The 15,621-nt window shown below is 44.9% G+C and overlaps 1 protein-coding gene across 1 annotated transcript in view; it reads left to right on the top strand.

Moving 5' to 3' along the window:
* MDGA2 (MAM domain containing glycosylphosphatidylinositol anchor 2) overlaps window positions 1-14,344 on the top strand; it is a 397,712-nt gene extending 383,368 nt beyond the window's left edge. The window contains exons 15-18 of the mRNA XM_061998833.1: window positions 303-461; window positions 7,204-7,334; window positions 13,401-13,506; window positions 14,256-14,344. Of these exons, the coding sequence (XP_061854817.1) occupies window positions 303-461; window positions 7,204-7,334; window positions 13,401-13,506; window positions 14,256-14,344 (485 nt within the window). The remainder of the gene's footprint in view (window positions 1-302; window positions 462-7,203; window positions 7,335-13,400; window positions 13,507-14,255) is intronic.
* The last annotated feature ends 1,277 nt before the right edge of the window (window positions 14,345-15,621 follow it).

Below are 15,621 nucleotides of genomic sequence, written 5' to 3'. Positions count from 1 at the left end.
TTGAAGTTGTTTACGAGTACTGAGCTACTAGCCCTAATTTTAATCATGGTAGGAAACATGTCTTTGAAGCAGTTGTGGAAAACACGTGGGCTAGATGATCTTTACAGGTCCCTTCCAACCCTTACCAGTCTGTTATTCTGCGATTCTGTAATGGACAAGTATGGCCCAAAACCATGGTGGTGATGTGAGATGAACGTGAAAAATTAATCAAGATGCTTGATAACCCTGCTGTTGTCTTGCCTTGTATGTGTGTTTGATCTTGAAGACTGCAACCTAACAATTTCCATGTGTACTTCCCCTAGGTTTCTACATGTACATTGAGACCTCACGCCCCAGGCTGGAAGGAGAAAAGGCCAGACTTGTTAGTCCTGTTTTTAGTGTTGCTCCAAAAAATCCTTACGGAGCTACGAACACAGCCTACTGTTTTAGCTTCTACTATCACATGTATGGACAGCACATAGGTGAGAGAAAGCCAATGACCTTGTTTTTCCCTTTGGGAGAAATAGCAGGAGAAATGTCTGCTTGCATGAAAGAAAAGCAGGGGAGGACTGCCCATGCCTACAAGGGCCAATTGTAACCAAAGCTGGCAAGAGAGATGCCTGATAGCATCCTTATTGTTGCAAAACTGGTTTTGCTGCTAATCAGCACACTAGCAGGAGCCCCTGCCTCCCACACTTCTTACAACTGGAAAGGGTTTCATGCTTGTGTGAGGTTTCGAGCAGGGAACTTTAGAGCGTGGAAACGGAGAAGGTGATGGTTGCAAGGACCTTGCCTGAAACTAGCACACGATTGCTTTGTAACAGTCAAGCAATTTGCTCACAAGTTGTAGGAGTGTATATTTTCAAGATGTTATCCATTGAGTCAATTTTTGGTCATAGCTCATTCAACACACATGTTTAATTTCTTTGCCTGGTATGAAAAAAAATGTGGGAAAATAGAAAAGTGTGAAGGATAGGCAGCCAATTTTTACAAATCCTGTCAATCCCTGTGGGGTGCTCGGTGCTTACCATCGTGTCAAGAGGCTTTTCTGTGCCTAGCTGACCTGACTTGATGTATTTTTATACTGCTTTCAAGGCCAAGCACATCCTCACAGTGCATTTTGTAGTTGCTTCAGAAAAACTGCACCTGCCACTGCGCAGGATTCAGGTTTTCAATAGAGCAGACAAGTTCACTTAGGTTTTCTGTTAGCTGTCTCTGCATTGTGAGCACGTGAATGCAGCCCCAGGTCTATGTTGCAGTGGGAGCTTATCTCTTTGTTGGAGGGAAGCTGCTGGGCCATTCCACACTGAGTGAAAAAAAAAAAAGTGAACTGCCCTATATGGTCACATAGCAGACTGTTTCTGGTATGTGACAGTGAAGAGCAAGGTTACACACATAAAGGGTCAAAGAGTTTTTCTGGAACGCCTTAGGGTTGGGATAAAGCATGAGAAAACAGCCACTGAGGCTGACATCTGTCCACAAAACAATGAAGTCTCATTGGTGCAACTTTGGGGGTTTTCCTGGGCTACTTCTTCAGCAAGTGTCTGTGTCCTCAGCTTTTTTGCTGAGATCACCCTTTCCTGTTTGATTTCTTGAATTGAAATATATAATGTTGGCTGATGAAGGAGCTGACCCACAGCCAAAGATGGTGACAGTGATGATTAGTGATCATAATTACAGAAGATTTGTTCATGGCAATGTGAACAACTGTCGAGAACCAAACTTGCTCACCATCGCTTTTGTGCCTTAATGTTAAAAGCCATAGTTACTATCAGTTTAGCTAGTATTCAAAATTATCTACCTTTGAAGAGCTCTGTTAAAAATTACATATTATCCTGTCTTTAAGGAGCAGACTGGAAGAAAAATAGTAAATTAGTAGCCCCAGCCACGTTTTTGCACACTTACACACATCTACTAAATTGAAAATTTTAATTCCTCATAATGACTAAATATTATGAAACACAGGAGAATGTGACACTCATACAAGACATAAATCACAAAGCCAACAAATATAAATGGTTTGGTTCCCCAGATGTGAACTCTGTCACTGAAATTGTTCACATGAGGATAATGAAGAGAAAAGAAAAACCTAAAGAGGAATGAAATTCTAAGACTTCAGTGATTTAAGGACATGATTATTGTATGAGTAGTTGTATTGATGGGGTAACTACTTGAATGAGTTTTGAAAGGGTTGCGGTCTTAAAAAAATTGAGTTAAGAAAGGAGTGATTATAACACAAGGATTCACCCAGAGAAATCAAATGTTATAATGACACTGTTTCAGGTGATGCACCTTCATGGTAAGGATGATCGCCAGCCTCCTGGGCTGCATCAGGCAGAGTGTGGCCACAGGACAAGGGAGGGGATCTTACCCCTCTGCTCAACACTGGTGGGACAGAGCTGGGGTGCAGAGTCCAGTGCTGGGTCCCCACTACAGGAGAGACGTGGGCTTACTGAAGAGAGTCCTACTCAGGGCCACAAAGATGATGAAAAGACTGCAACACCTCTCATATGGGGAAAGGCTTGAGAGGGCTGGGACTGCACAGCCTGGAGAGGGGAAGGCTCAGGAAGATCTTATCAATATGTGTGATTATCTGAAGGGAGAGCATAAAGAAGACGGAGTTCAGAGATGCTCAGGGATGGGGCAAGAGGCAATGGGCACAAACAAAAGGAAAAAAAAAAAAAGAACTGTGGAAGGCAGTTGAACGCTGGCACAGGTTGTGCAGAGAGGTTGTGGAGTCTGTCCTTGGAGATATCCAAAATCCAGTTGCACATGGGGCTGGGAAACTTGCTCTAATCTACCATACTTCAAGCAGGGTTTGTATGGGACCATCTCCAGAGGTGCCTCCAACCTCAATAATTCTATGCGAAATATTTAATTGGTAATATTTTCTTTTCCAGAAGAATTATATTTTATTAAGGATTAATCCCCCTTGGGTAATTCCAAATTGTATTGCTAAAAAGATTGACCGTTTTATCACAAGCTGTTGGAAGCTTTGACTCTTCACTGCTGTTCTGGAACTTGCAGTCAACATCTAGACCGTGCTTCTTTACCCCATTTGGGAATGAGTGCTGCTGGTCAGGGCAGCCTTCAGCTGTGATATGCACTGCCAGCTCCTTGATCTCTTCTCAGGAGCAGAATTGGAGCTGCTACCTGGGACTTTGTGTAAGATCTCTGTGCTGTAAGATCTCTCTTTTGAATAACCATGAGCTGCTGAGACTTGATCTGACTAAATTGAAAACTGTAAGCATCTCTCAGGGAAATTTGTCTTAAATAAATACCAGCCTTTTCCTGCCTTGGACCTAGGGACAGCATGTTCAGAGAAGACACATGGCCATTAGTCTTTGTTTTTTCATCAAAAGTGCTGTAGCATTGTTCAGGAGACTTCCTGGATTGCTTTATTTTCCCTCATTATCAGTATCCATGAGATTTTCAAGCCGTGTTAGGGTTGTTATTCCCATGTCTCGGGAGCAAAGTTCTTTGTTTCCATAACAGTTTTGATGCTCATCAAAATGTGTCTGCATTTCCAACAAGGTTTTGAAGGACCTCTATTAAAATGGGATATCATCCAGGAATGACGCCCTGTTGCTAGTGCGGACTGGCCTTGGAGGAGGAGATACTCAGGGGAAAGAGGAAAAGATACTTCAATCTCAGTTCTTAAAAATTAGTGACCCCAGTGACATCAATTTGAGACTATGTTGAAAAAAAGAAAAGCAGTCTACCGGTTTATCCAGCTCAGCTTCTGTGCCTGCTCTTCAGGCCTTCAGTGTCTCTGGAGAAGAGGCTGAAAATGTCTGTAGTGATAAGGTGAGGTACTTGGGAGTCTTTGTGGAGAGCAGAGCACAGATCTGAGATTAGCACTTACACTACAGCACAGCTCTGACGAGATAAACAAGGACCTACATCCCGTGCAGTGGCAGTTAGATTCAGGAAGATAAAGTGTTTCTTCAGCTGAAATAGATGGATCTTCCTTACAAGTCAGGTTGTAATTCGTGACAGATCACACAGAGCTAACTCTGAGAATGCTGGCTACCAGAGAGACAGCGTGTGCTTTGCTCCACACCTTTCAAAAGGAGAAGGTGGATTATCCCTAAACTGGTGGAGAAATAGAAGTTCAAATCACTTGATTTGCAGCAAGCCATTGCTGGAGAAGAAGAAAACGAAGAGCCACTGTCCTTATTGTGTCTCTACATTAAGACATAAAGAAGTTATAGTTCCATTATAGCTGTCACCTTCTTTTAAAACAATCCATATTTCCAATTTTTTCTATCTACACTCCAAAATGGAGCATTTGTAATTAACACTTCAAGAATAGTAATTTTTCTTGTCATTAGGGAGCCATCAGAAAACAACAAGTGGAAGCAGAATGTGCTGTCAGAGCACACTGTGAGAGCTGCTGGTGTTTGCACAGTGATGAGCACTCAAAATGCTACCTCAGTGCTGCAGCTGGCAATGTCTCTGGAGCAGCCTGCACTGTCCTGCCAGGATGCTGTTAGGAAGTAAACTTCATTCCTTAATTCGCAGTTGTTACTCCTACCCACTGCTTTTGTCTCCTGCCCAAGAGCTACTTCATTACCCACTTGTCTAAAGCTTGGAATAGTTGGAAAGCTTTAGATGAATTCTTGCTGGATGCACGTCGGTGTGAACACTATAGCCAGCCCATCCTCGCCCACAGCATCAGCTTTGCAAAAGCCATGTAACTTTTCCAAAACCTCTCTGCCAGGATTTCAAGGCTAAGCAGCTGCTGGAGGTGTCATTGCTGAAGTTTTCAGCACCATTTTTGGCAGGTGTATGTGCTTAGCTAAGAATGAGTGTACCTCTGTGCTAATCAATGTGCTGGGGAATGACTGAGCAGACCTGGTACAGTAATGGCGCTTTTTTTTGTATTTTAAGTAGGACTTCTGTCATTCTGCTATTAATTTGAAGAAATTATATGGTGAAGAGAGGCTGAGTATACTGTGATAAATCCTAAATCCCTGTAACTTCAGCAGTAGTGGAATTACATACTCTTCATACCTACTCAGTGACTCCAAACAGCCCTGTGGCATGTGTTATATCACTCTTGTGTGAATAGATGAAGTAACTGACCAGCGATTCATCCCTTGCTTGATATGGGCATTGCTTTTAGAAAAGTGATATAACTCTGTTTTATAACTTTAGGTAGTTTTGTCTAAGACCCTGCCTTTTGTCAGACCATAGACCCAACACAGTTGTTGAGACAGAGACCATAGACCCAGCACAGTTGTTGTTTTACCCAATAGTGTGCACGTCAGCAGAGGTAGATCATTCCCTCTAGAAGCCATGTTTCCTTTCTGCTGCTTCCAAGGGTGTTAATCGACAGCTGCTGAACATGAGCCAGCAGTGTGCCCAGGTGGCCAAGAAGGCCAATGGCATCCTGGCTTGTATCAGAAAGTCTGGCCACCAGGCCCAGGGCAGTGATTGTCCCCCTGTACTGGGCCCTGGTGAGGCCGCACCTCAGGTGCTGTGTTTAGTGTTGGGCCCCTCACTGCCAGAGGGACACTGAGGAACTGGAGCGTGTCCAGAGCCGGGCAGCGGAGCTGGGGAAGGGGCTTGGAGCACAAGTCTGATCGCGAGAGTGGCTGAGGAAGCTGAGAATGTTCAGCCTGGTGAAGAGGAGGCTAAAGGGGAGACATGAGCTCTCTCTGCAACTACCTGAAAGGGAGTTGCAGTAAACTAGGGTTCGATCTCTTCTCCCAAGAAATGAGTGACAGGACAAGAGCAAATGGCCTTAAGTTGCCCCAGGAGAGGTTTAGATTGGAGCTGAGGAAGAACTTTTTCCCTGAGAGGGTTGTCAGCCCCTGTGCCAGGCTGCCCAGGGAGGTGGAGGAGTCCCCATCCCTGGAGCTATTGTAAAGCCGTGGAGCTGAGATGCTGAGAGGCATGGGTTAGTGGTGGGCTTGGCAGGGTGAGGGGAGGAGTTGGACTTGCTGACCTTAAAGGTCTTTTCCAACTTAAATGAATCTGTAATTCCTTGATTCTACATTTGCAAACTGCAATGCTGCAGCAGGAGGCAAGTGGGAGACGTGGCACTGCCCAGGTGCTCCAGCAGGCGTTACATCCCTTACCTCCTGCAAAGATGTGTGGCCTCATTGGGAGTCCCCCAGGGAAACAGCCTCCATGAGAATATTTGCTGCTCCATCACATATTTAGCCTTATGTTTTTCGAGGCACTGGGTTTAGCTATTGTTAGAAATAAGAACTTTTTATTAGCAGGAGCTGAGTCACTGTGCAGCTGCCTCAGATCTGAGAGATTTCATTGCAAATGCAGTTTGTATGAGCTTCCCAGCTGCCATGCCTAACATAAAAGAAACCATAGTCTTGTGTGAACTTGACTGTCTAAACTTTCTTAAGGGAAGGTGAATGCAATGATTTACATAGCACAAAGAGATCTCTGCCCCACAGAGATCTACCCATAACACATCTACCCATAACAGTAGTGGACAAGAAAGAACAAAATCTCCAAACGGTGTGAATTACTAAACCCTGATGAATGAAGCTGATGCATTTGCACTCATCTCTGTCACTAATGCAGTCTTGTTTCTGCTCATGGTCTTTGACAGGGAGGTTAACCAAAGAGAGTGCAGCTGATCTGTTGCTTCTTGCGCATAATGTCTGTGCTGTAACCAGTACCTTAATGGTCAGCAGTGGGGAAGGACTAAGACGCGGGGTTTTTCTCCACAGTGAAGGACTTTACCAAAGTTGTTTTAACTCGGAGGATTTTTATCCTTCAACAATACTCCCTAGCAGGAATAAGGGCATCGCAGCTGTCTCTGAGATGGATTTACGGGTCTCTGTGGCACTCCATCAGTAAACGAGAAGCTGGACAGTCTTTATAAGCAAGAGCTAAGCATAAAGCAACCAAATCACTCATTTATCCTTGTGGAAGCAGATTATAAATGCCTCATTTGCACAGAAAACTCCTCTTTGCCCATCTCACCCTGGGGAGCTTCATGTCCTTCCTGAGCTGCAGGGAGCAGTGGGTGCCACTGTCCTGACTGTGCACTCACTTCTGCTGTGAACTCACATCACCCATTCACGGTTCTCCCAAGTTTAAAAAGTTGTGAATTTATGACAATGAACTCTCCTCTGTTACTGTAACCTAGTAAAGGCCCGTACGAAATGAGAAGGGGGGTGAGCAGGGAACTGCTGCTGTACCCAGCCCAGCACCTCTGCTCCATCTAACTAATTCCCACCTCTCTTCTAGGAAGCTTGAACGTTTACCTGCGGTTGAAAGGTCAGACCGCGATAGAGAACCCGTTGTGGTCTTCAAGTGGAAATAAGGGTCAGCACTGGAACCAAGCCCGTGTTAATATAAACCCCCCAACTTCATTTCAGGTAATGATTTGTTCACCATGCACTGGGACCGGGAGTATTTGGGTTTTGGAGGGGAATGGGGCTGACCTTTTACTTCTGACACAGGATTTCACAGCCTCATCTCAGCTCTGAAAGCTGCTATATGGACAGATACTTGCTTTCTGTGCTTTAAATAAATAGGTGAGCAACATAGAGCTCAAAAATACACACTTGAACAGCAGCTATTTGCTTGAAGACAAAAGGTGTTTCACTTCTCAGAGATGCTGACAGCTGATATAAACCCTTTTCTTTTTTTAAATTCACACAAAATTACATCCCATGAAAAAAAAATATTTAGGATCCATGGTACGAGGCCTGTGTTAGAGTTCTCTGAAAATCCGTTCATTCTCTACAGAAAAAGGCATGATCTCTGAGTCTTTGCTGAAGGATAGCAAAGCAGTGAGCTCTGGTACCTGCTCAGCACTGCGGGTACAGCAGAGCTGCACACCTCACTTGCTGGGCACATGCAACTTATGACAAGTTTTCACACGTTTCATTTTTGGCTTGATAGTGAGATATGCTGATAGACTCTTATGGGCAGTTATTCACACTGTGAGCTGTTTGTAACTGGAACAGATCCAAAAAGGCAGCTGCCGCAAACAAAGCCCTCGTGTGTTCAAGCCTGGGAGGATTGTCCTGGAAGATGGGACTCAGGAGCTGTGCCCTGTAGTGCAATATTGTCCAGGCTTCTCTGTCTCAAATCTGTAACTTCCTGGTCTCCTGGGGCAGATAATGGCTTTTGGCAAAAGAAGTCATTCAGTGCAAGTCAAAGCTCCTATCTTAATCATGCCAATTGGAATTCACTTTGTGGGTAATTACTGATCTTGACCCTTTGTTTTTAGTTCCATGCATGAGAGGCACTGGCAGAAGAGAAAGGATTTTACGTATGTGAATGCAGGAACATTGTGTGAGGAGAAATTAGAGGGAATTTGAAGGAGAGCTATATGCAAAGTATGGCGTTACATAGTGTCTGAGTGTAACAAAGTGGCAGAATCCGAGAGGAGGAATGCAGAGAAGAGAGATACATGTGTTACAGTGCACTTAGAGCATGGGGACAAGGACAAAGTTTCTGATCAGAGTCGTTGAGTTTTGCATTAAGTCAGAACAAATCCAGCAATTCTGAACAGTGAAGGTTAGAAAAAATGTTTAGTTTTTGAATATGATAAATGGGTTGGTAAAGGGAGAGAAGAGATGGCTGGGGAGGCTGAAACCAAAATGTTGTAGTCCTCTCTGAGAGGAATTCCTGAGACCTGGAACAGGCTTTAGCAGAAGTATTGAAAGGATGAAGACATCAAGGAAAGGATTTGGCACAAGCAATGCAGAGGAGCAGAGAAGGGTGATGGGATGCAAACCCAAGGTCACCTTGTTGTCATGAAGAGGAAGGCATGGGTTTGGGTTGGAAGGGCAAGCTGCAGTGTCCACCTTGCTTAGGGCCACATGGAGTGAGGCGTTGGCAGCACAGCCAGAGACCACAGCCAACTGCGTACCAACCTGGTACTCAGGTTGCTGCTGTGACCACGGGGTCTGGGCATCAGCCCTTGCACAGGGCCCCATTGCTTTCACAGGAGTCACTTCTGCTACTGGTGCACCTCACTTGCATCAATTTAAAACCATATTCACTGGTGCCAGTACCTGGTACACAAAATGGAAGCTCCTCTACTTGTCTGATTTTCACCTTTTACGTCGTCATGTTTAAACGCTTCAGCATAAAATGAATGTCTAAGCTGTGAAGCTCTGCACAAATATAAAAGTAAATGTCAGAGTGGTTGGAACCTTAAATTACTTTTTTAGCAGCTCTTGCATCAAGCAAACTTTATTTTCCATTTAGGAGTCTAAGTAGGAAAGAATATAAACCTCCCAGTTAAATTTAAGGAGAGTGAACTGAAGTGAATCCTTGCAGTAAAACAGTACACTGACACAGGAATTAAAACTTTTTATAGGTTAATTTGTATGGGTAAAAGTACAGCCCAGGTTTGGTTTATACCTTCCCAGTCCCTGTGATATATAACAAAGCTTCTGTCATGAACAACTGAGAGGACTACAGAAAAGGTATTACATAAAAGCTATCTCAGTGAGATGTTCACTTCTTCAGTATTTTTCAGAATAAACACAAAAAAGGAAGGGAGCCTGTGGCAGTGATCTGCTGCATGCCGGCATCTGGGAAGGTGTCAGTTTTAGTTGAGCAGGATTTGATTTGAGCAGGAGCACTGCCACCACCTTCAGCTACATTTTCCTTGACACTTTCTCATGTCAAAGATGTCTTTGGCAAAGGAGGGACTGATCTGCCTGGGATGTGCTGGCCCTGCCAGAGCACTGAAACTTGCATCCCCTGACAGTGAGCGTAAGGGGCTCTCACTGCCACCATGCTGCCTGGCTGGAGATGCTCGTGAGCCTCCTCTCCACTTCTCACTGGGAGGCTGGCCCGAAAGGTAAAATCTGTCTGAACTCCTGTTGTAGAAGCACAAACTGAATCCCTCAAAGATGCTCGGGATAGCTCTAGAGGCATCCTAGGGGCTGGTTTGTGTGTCCCCTGTTGGGAGAGTTAACGGCTTTTGCTGGGCACGGACACCCCTCTGCTCCTCAGCTCAGGGCAGCGTTTTTAGCGGCAGCTCGGTAAAGTCATGGGCACACAGATAATAGATTTTGTGGGACACTGATAGGGGATTCTGATCATCTGGCACCTCTTGCAAATGGCTGTGAGCTGCCAGCTGGGTTGTGCTCTGTGCCTTGCCAACACTCATCTGCGGTGATTTGTTCTGAGCATGTGGCCAAGCTGGCTAATAGCAGCGCGTCTCTGAGGCCCATAAAATGCACTGCCAAATGCAGATTTTAATTAAATGCTGGCCGTTGTATTTGTATGGAGTCCTTTTGTCTAGAAACAGTGTTTTTCATTATCAGGAAAGATTTGACTTTAAACTCCATTGACTGGTTATGTGCCTTCTGCCAAGGAGCAGGAGGGCCAGCTGTACTTTGGGAGAGAAGACACTTTTGAGCTGAATACTTCCCATCATCAGAGGCAGAGCCTAAAAATTGTCAGAGGGATAATTACTTGAGACACTGTTTGCAGACAACAGGGTAAATTATGGAAAAACTTACTGTTTTCCCAATTACAGTTCCCCATTGCATTAATATCCACCTTGTTAGAGTAATTAACCTACAGCATCACACTTCAATAAAACACGATGGAGCCTTCTGCTCCAGATGCACAGCATCCGTGTTTATTTAGTGCTCCCAGCACAGACCTTGCTCAGGGTACAACAGGAAGGCTGTAAATACAGCCTTTGTCTTGGCAGCTTACCCTGCAGGGTCAGGCACCTCTGGGGATACTCAGCTCAGCAAAAAGATGAGACGTGCCCATGGTCGAGGCTGACAGATGCATCTTCTGTGGAGAGGCAGAGTAGGGAATTGCCTGTGCAGAGTCCTGCGCCTGGGGAGGAATAACCCCCTGCACCAGAAGAGGCTGGAGAGCAGCTCCAGGAGAGGGATCTGGGAGCACTGGTGGGCAGCAAATAAATATGAGCCAGCAATGTGCCCTCATGGGCAAGAATGCCAATGGCATCCTGGGATGCATCAAGAAGAGTGTGAGCGTCAGGTCAAGGGAGGTTCTGCTCCCTCTCTACTCTGCCCCGGTGAGGCCTCATCTGGAGTCCTGTGACCAGTTCTGGGCTCCCCCACTCAAGAGGGACAGGGAACTTCTGGAGAGAGGCCAATGCAGGGCCACCAAGATGATCAGGGGACTGGAACGTCTCTGATGAGGAAAGGCTTCAGGACCTGGGGCTGTTCAGACTGGAGAAGAGGGGGGACCTTATCAATGCTGATCAATGCCTAAAGTGTGGGTGTGGAGAGGATGGGACCAGTCTTCTTTCTGTAGTGCCCAGTGACAGGACAACAGGTGACAGGCACAAGCTGTAACACAGGAAGTTCCAGTGGAACAGGAGGATGAACTTCTTTGGTATTGAGGCAAGCGAACCCTGGCCTAGGCTGCCCTGGGAGGGTGTGGAGGCTCCTTCTCTGGAGGTTTCCAAACCCACCTGGCCATGTTCCTGTACCCTCTGATTGAGGGGAACCTGCTTTAGCAGTGGGTTGGGCTGGTGGAGCTCTGCAGGGCTCTTCCCCCGTCCTCCATTCTGTGATTCTGTGAATGTGTCATCTGGTGACATCATGCACCACTGTGATCTGATACTCATGCAGCTGGACTCATTGCTGGACCCCTGTGCTTTACGAGGTCATCTGCCATTGCCCTGAGTGTTTACTCATTGTTTCTAATGAAAGGTATTTATTTCAAATTAGCAACTCTGGTTGAACTGTATTAATGAGCAAAGTAATGTTGGGAGCTGCCAAGAGAAGAGACTGGGGTCTGTGTCCTGCTGAAATCAGTGACAACGGAGAGAGCCCATCTGAGTGCCCCAGACATCTCCCTGATGCAGTTAGATCATTATGAATGTAATTTAAGTATTTTGCTCCTGATTGAATTAAGGGTTTGTTTTTTTTTTTTTCAAATTGTCTCTAGCCCCAAGAGTTAATGTCTCCATTAGTGCCACAGCACGCCCTTATAAAATTGTTCGAATTTCATGCATATATTCTTGCAGATTAAAGTTAAAAAACCTTGTAATTTAAGTTAACCAAAAATATTTCAAAGAACTGAAGGGGAGTGGGGGGAAGGGAAAGGAGAGATAACTGTGCAAATGATACTGCTTGGGAAATACATTCCTTACATAATTCCTTCATCTCTTTAGAAAGGCTTTGAAGTTTTCTAGTGAATAAATTTCTCGCAACACAGAATGCTTCTGCAAAGCTAATTAAACAGCAACGTGGCAGGCCAGCATCACATTGGGTTTGGGGGTGGAGAGCAGATAATTTTGTTTCTTTGGTACAATAGTAATCCATAGCTAATAATGAACATTACAGCAAATAGTGTTACTGACCTTGCAACAAGCCGCCCATCTCTACACAGACACCATTTCCTTTGTCAGATGGAGTTTAAGACTAAGAGTATTTGACAGGAAGTGATTAATAGGACCTTGAAATCACAGGCATCCATTTAGCAGAGGTTAAAGCCCTAAAGAGGAATGAAATCTCTACCCTGACCTCTCTCTGTGATAAAACACATCACAATGTCTGATAAATATAAAACCATTCCTAGAAATAGTAAAGCTTCTAGACAAGATGATGAGCCACTAAACGGGGCAGGAGAGAAGCAGGGCTATCACTGTCATCAATCCCTGCCATAGCAGGAGGTCTGGGAGATTAAAATCCGCTGGGATGGTCACAGGAGATCACTCTGAGACCTCAGGGGATCTAAATCCAAGGTAGTCTCTTCCTAACCCCTTGAGATAAATTACAGCTTTGTGTTATAGGGAACACCAACCTGACTCCAGAGAGGTTTCTCCAAAGCTTTCACAGGGCAGAGGAAGGTTGCAGGGGGGCAGCTCCTGTCCTGCCTGCAGGGACGTGCCACCAAGGTGCAGATGGAGTGCAGTGTGGAAGATGGAGTGGGAGGGACTGGTTGGGTCACCTTTAAGAGCCAGAAACCTCATTTTACTGTGGAATTTTCCTGGCTTCTGTGTTCTCATGCAGTCTGTGGTTGAGTGGATGCTCAGTCCTTCAACAGGCCACAGATGCTGTGCCTCTTCAAGCTGTGCCTCTACCAGCGGCTTCAGGTGGCAGGAGTTTCTGGGAAGAACACTCCTGGGGAGCTTTTCCTCTGTTTAATCCTGCTCGTTGCTCCAGAAATACATGTCCATAAAAACATACGTTACAGTTAGCATAGATGTAAGGCTGACCTAGAGACACCACGTAGACCAAAAGGCAGATGACTAGCAGCTCTGATATTTTGCAGCTCATTCAGATGAGTAAAAGCCTCCACAGCTCACACATCCCCTGTGTTCACTTTACAAGTACATGTTGAACTTGGTTGCTTTTTTAGTTTTTTTTTATCATATAAAGGGTTTGAAGATTCTTCCTAACCCATGGATGTGGTGTGATGCCATACACAATGCATTTTCCATTCATCATCCTCTGATCTGTTGGTCTGTGTTTTGTTTGCAGCTCATATTTGAAGGGATCCGAGGCCCCGGCATTGAAGGTGACATTGCTATTGATGATGTATCAATTGTGGAAGGAGAGTGTATGAAATCAGACCAACCAGCCAACAGTAAGTGGCTCTTCCACATGTAAGGGAGAACAAATTACTTTTTGTGCTTATAAATTTGATTAACCTTCTAAAATGGGTTTTCTCCAAGAGCAAATATATTGTTTGGTTCATTTGGAGAAGCTTAAAGTGAAGGGTTTTCCTTGGATGCAAAATGTGTTTGACTGTCTCCTCTGGAGTCCTAATGTCTTTGTTCAGATAGGAAAATACTGTTTTTCCAGAGATGCAAGTGAAAGGCACTGGGCAGCGGCGAGAGCACTGGGCTGGGCTGGGCTGGGCTAGGCAGCTGCCATGGGCAGACAGATAAAGCAGCATCAAAAAAATGTTTGGGGAGTCCAAACAATGTTAAAATAGTGAGTATCAGTGTTGTGATTCCCTGCGAGCCTCTCTTCATCCCTCCACTCCCACATGTGCATTACAATACAGACCTTAACTGCACAGGCAGGTGTTGCATCCCAGTGTCTTGTGCCCCATTCAATTGGTAAGTGCTATTCTTGTCCCTGTTGCAGGAAGTGGCCTTGCAGACTGCTGTCCCTACAGAGGGCAGGGTTCTGCCAGGGGAGGTCAGTGGCACTCAGTGTGCCCACCACATACAGCCTAAGTGAGCACCACCCCTCCATCCTCACCAGCGGCCTCCACGGTGATGTGCAGGACAGGTTTTGGTGGCCAAGCCCTTGATCTCTAAGCCATGTAGCAATGCTGACTGTGTCTGGGCAGCTCTTTAATTCTACCTTTCTCCCCCCTTTTTGTAGATTTACGATCAGGTGCTGTTGGGACATTAGCGCATATACGACTTATCCCAGTTACCATCCTCATGTCTGTCTTAAGTCAACAGAGGTGACCTTATCCTGGCAGAGGCTACAAAAGATTCACCAGGCACTGGCATGAAGAAAGAGTCTTTGTAAAATGGACATTTAAAACAAACTACCAAAGATTCCTCCTGACTGACTGACTCAAAAGTTAAATAAATACATAAATAAATAAAAAGCATAATTAAAAAGCACTGGGGACATAAAAGGCATCACGGGAGTGTAACTCACTAGGAACCATGTGTGAGAACGAGATCTGGCCTAAGTGAGGAAGAGACCTTCAGGTGCTTTTGTGGTCAGTGATGAATACAGCATCATCTGGTTGAACTCTCGGAAAAGAGCTATAGAAACCCTTGTCAAAGCACAAAGTCATGGCTGGTTTTGTTTCAAATGAATAGTTTGCTTGTTACCATGGAAACCTAATGGCCTGCCAAAAAAAAAAAAAAAGAGAGAAGGAAGGAGAGGAAATAAAAACAGAGAAAGAGAGAAACACCTCACTGTAAACAGGGTATGTGAAGAGCTGGCATTCATTTTCCCATCGAGAAGGTTTTTAGTATAGAGTTAAATAATTGTAGGCCCTTTCTACTTTGGCTGTCACCTCCCCTAGAGAATAACCCTAAATCAGAGCTCTTTTAAGACGTTTATGTTTCATTTCTCATGGCTATGCTCGATAACTGTATGCTGTCTCCTTTTGCATGCATTACTATCCAGGATGTGCGACCTGGGCTTACATATTACACAGGCTTATTGGAGTTTGCTTGCGGCCACTCGAACACCCCTCTCCCCTCCCCAACTGAGTCATCTTGTTCTAATGAAGTGAAGAAACCAAACCACCGTCTTTTATAAATTGCCATGGAAACCAAGTGCCTTCAATGAAACAAGCCTGATTTAAAAAAAATAATAAATAAATAAAATAAATAAAATAATAATAATAATTTCAACACAGAAGCTTGCACTGCTAAAATGTGGTTTGTGCAAAGTATTTTCTAAGCAACTACGGAGCCTGGGTGTGCAGACTGCAGGCAAGGAGACAGAGCCGCTTCTGGAGATGGATGGACCTAAGCTGCTGCGTAAGCCCTTTCGGATGAGATATCTGTTGTTTAACCTTCCAGACAGCCATGGCCTTTCAGCTTATTATCCATTTAGAAAATAGCTTCCGTTGGTCCTGGGAATGGGAGCAGCACTCTTTGGGGATTTTTTTCTTCTTGGTTTTGGGGTTTGGTTTTGGGTTTTTTTTTTTAGGTTATCAAGTAGGTCAAGCAGAGGAAAAAGTTGTTAAGATACACTTAAGGTGGTCAAACACAGGAGT

The sequence above is a fragment of the Colius striatus genome, chromosome 6 (assembly GCF_028858725.1).
Source record: "Colius striatus isolate bColStr4 chromosome 6, bColStr4.1.hap1, whole genome shotgun sequence".
Lineage (NCBI taxonomy): Eukaryota > Metazoa > Chordata > Aves > Coliiformes > Coliidae > Colius > Colius striatus.
Note: the sequence above shows the minus strand (reverse complement) of the source record. Positions and strands in the feature narration are given on the sequence as shown.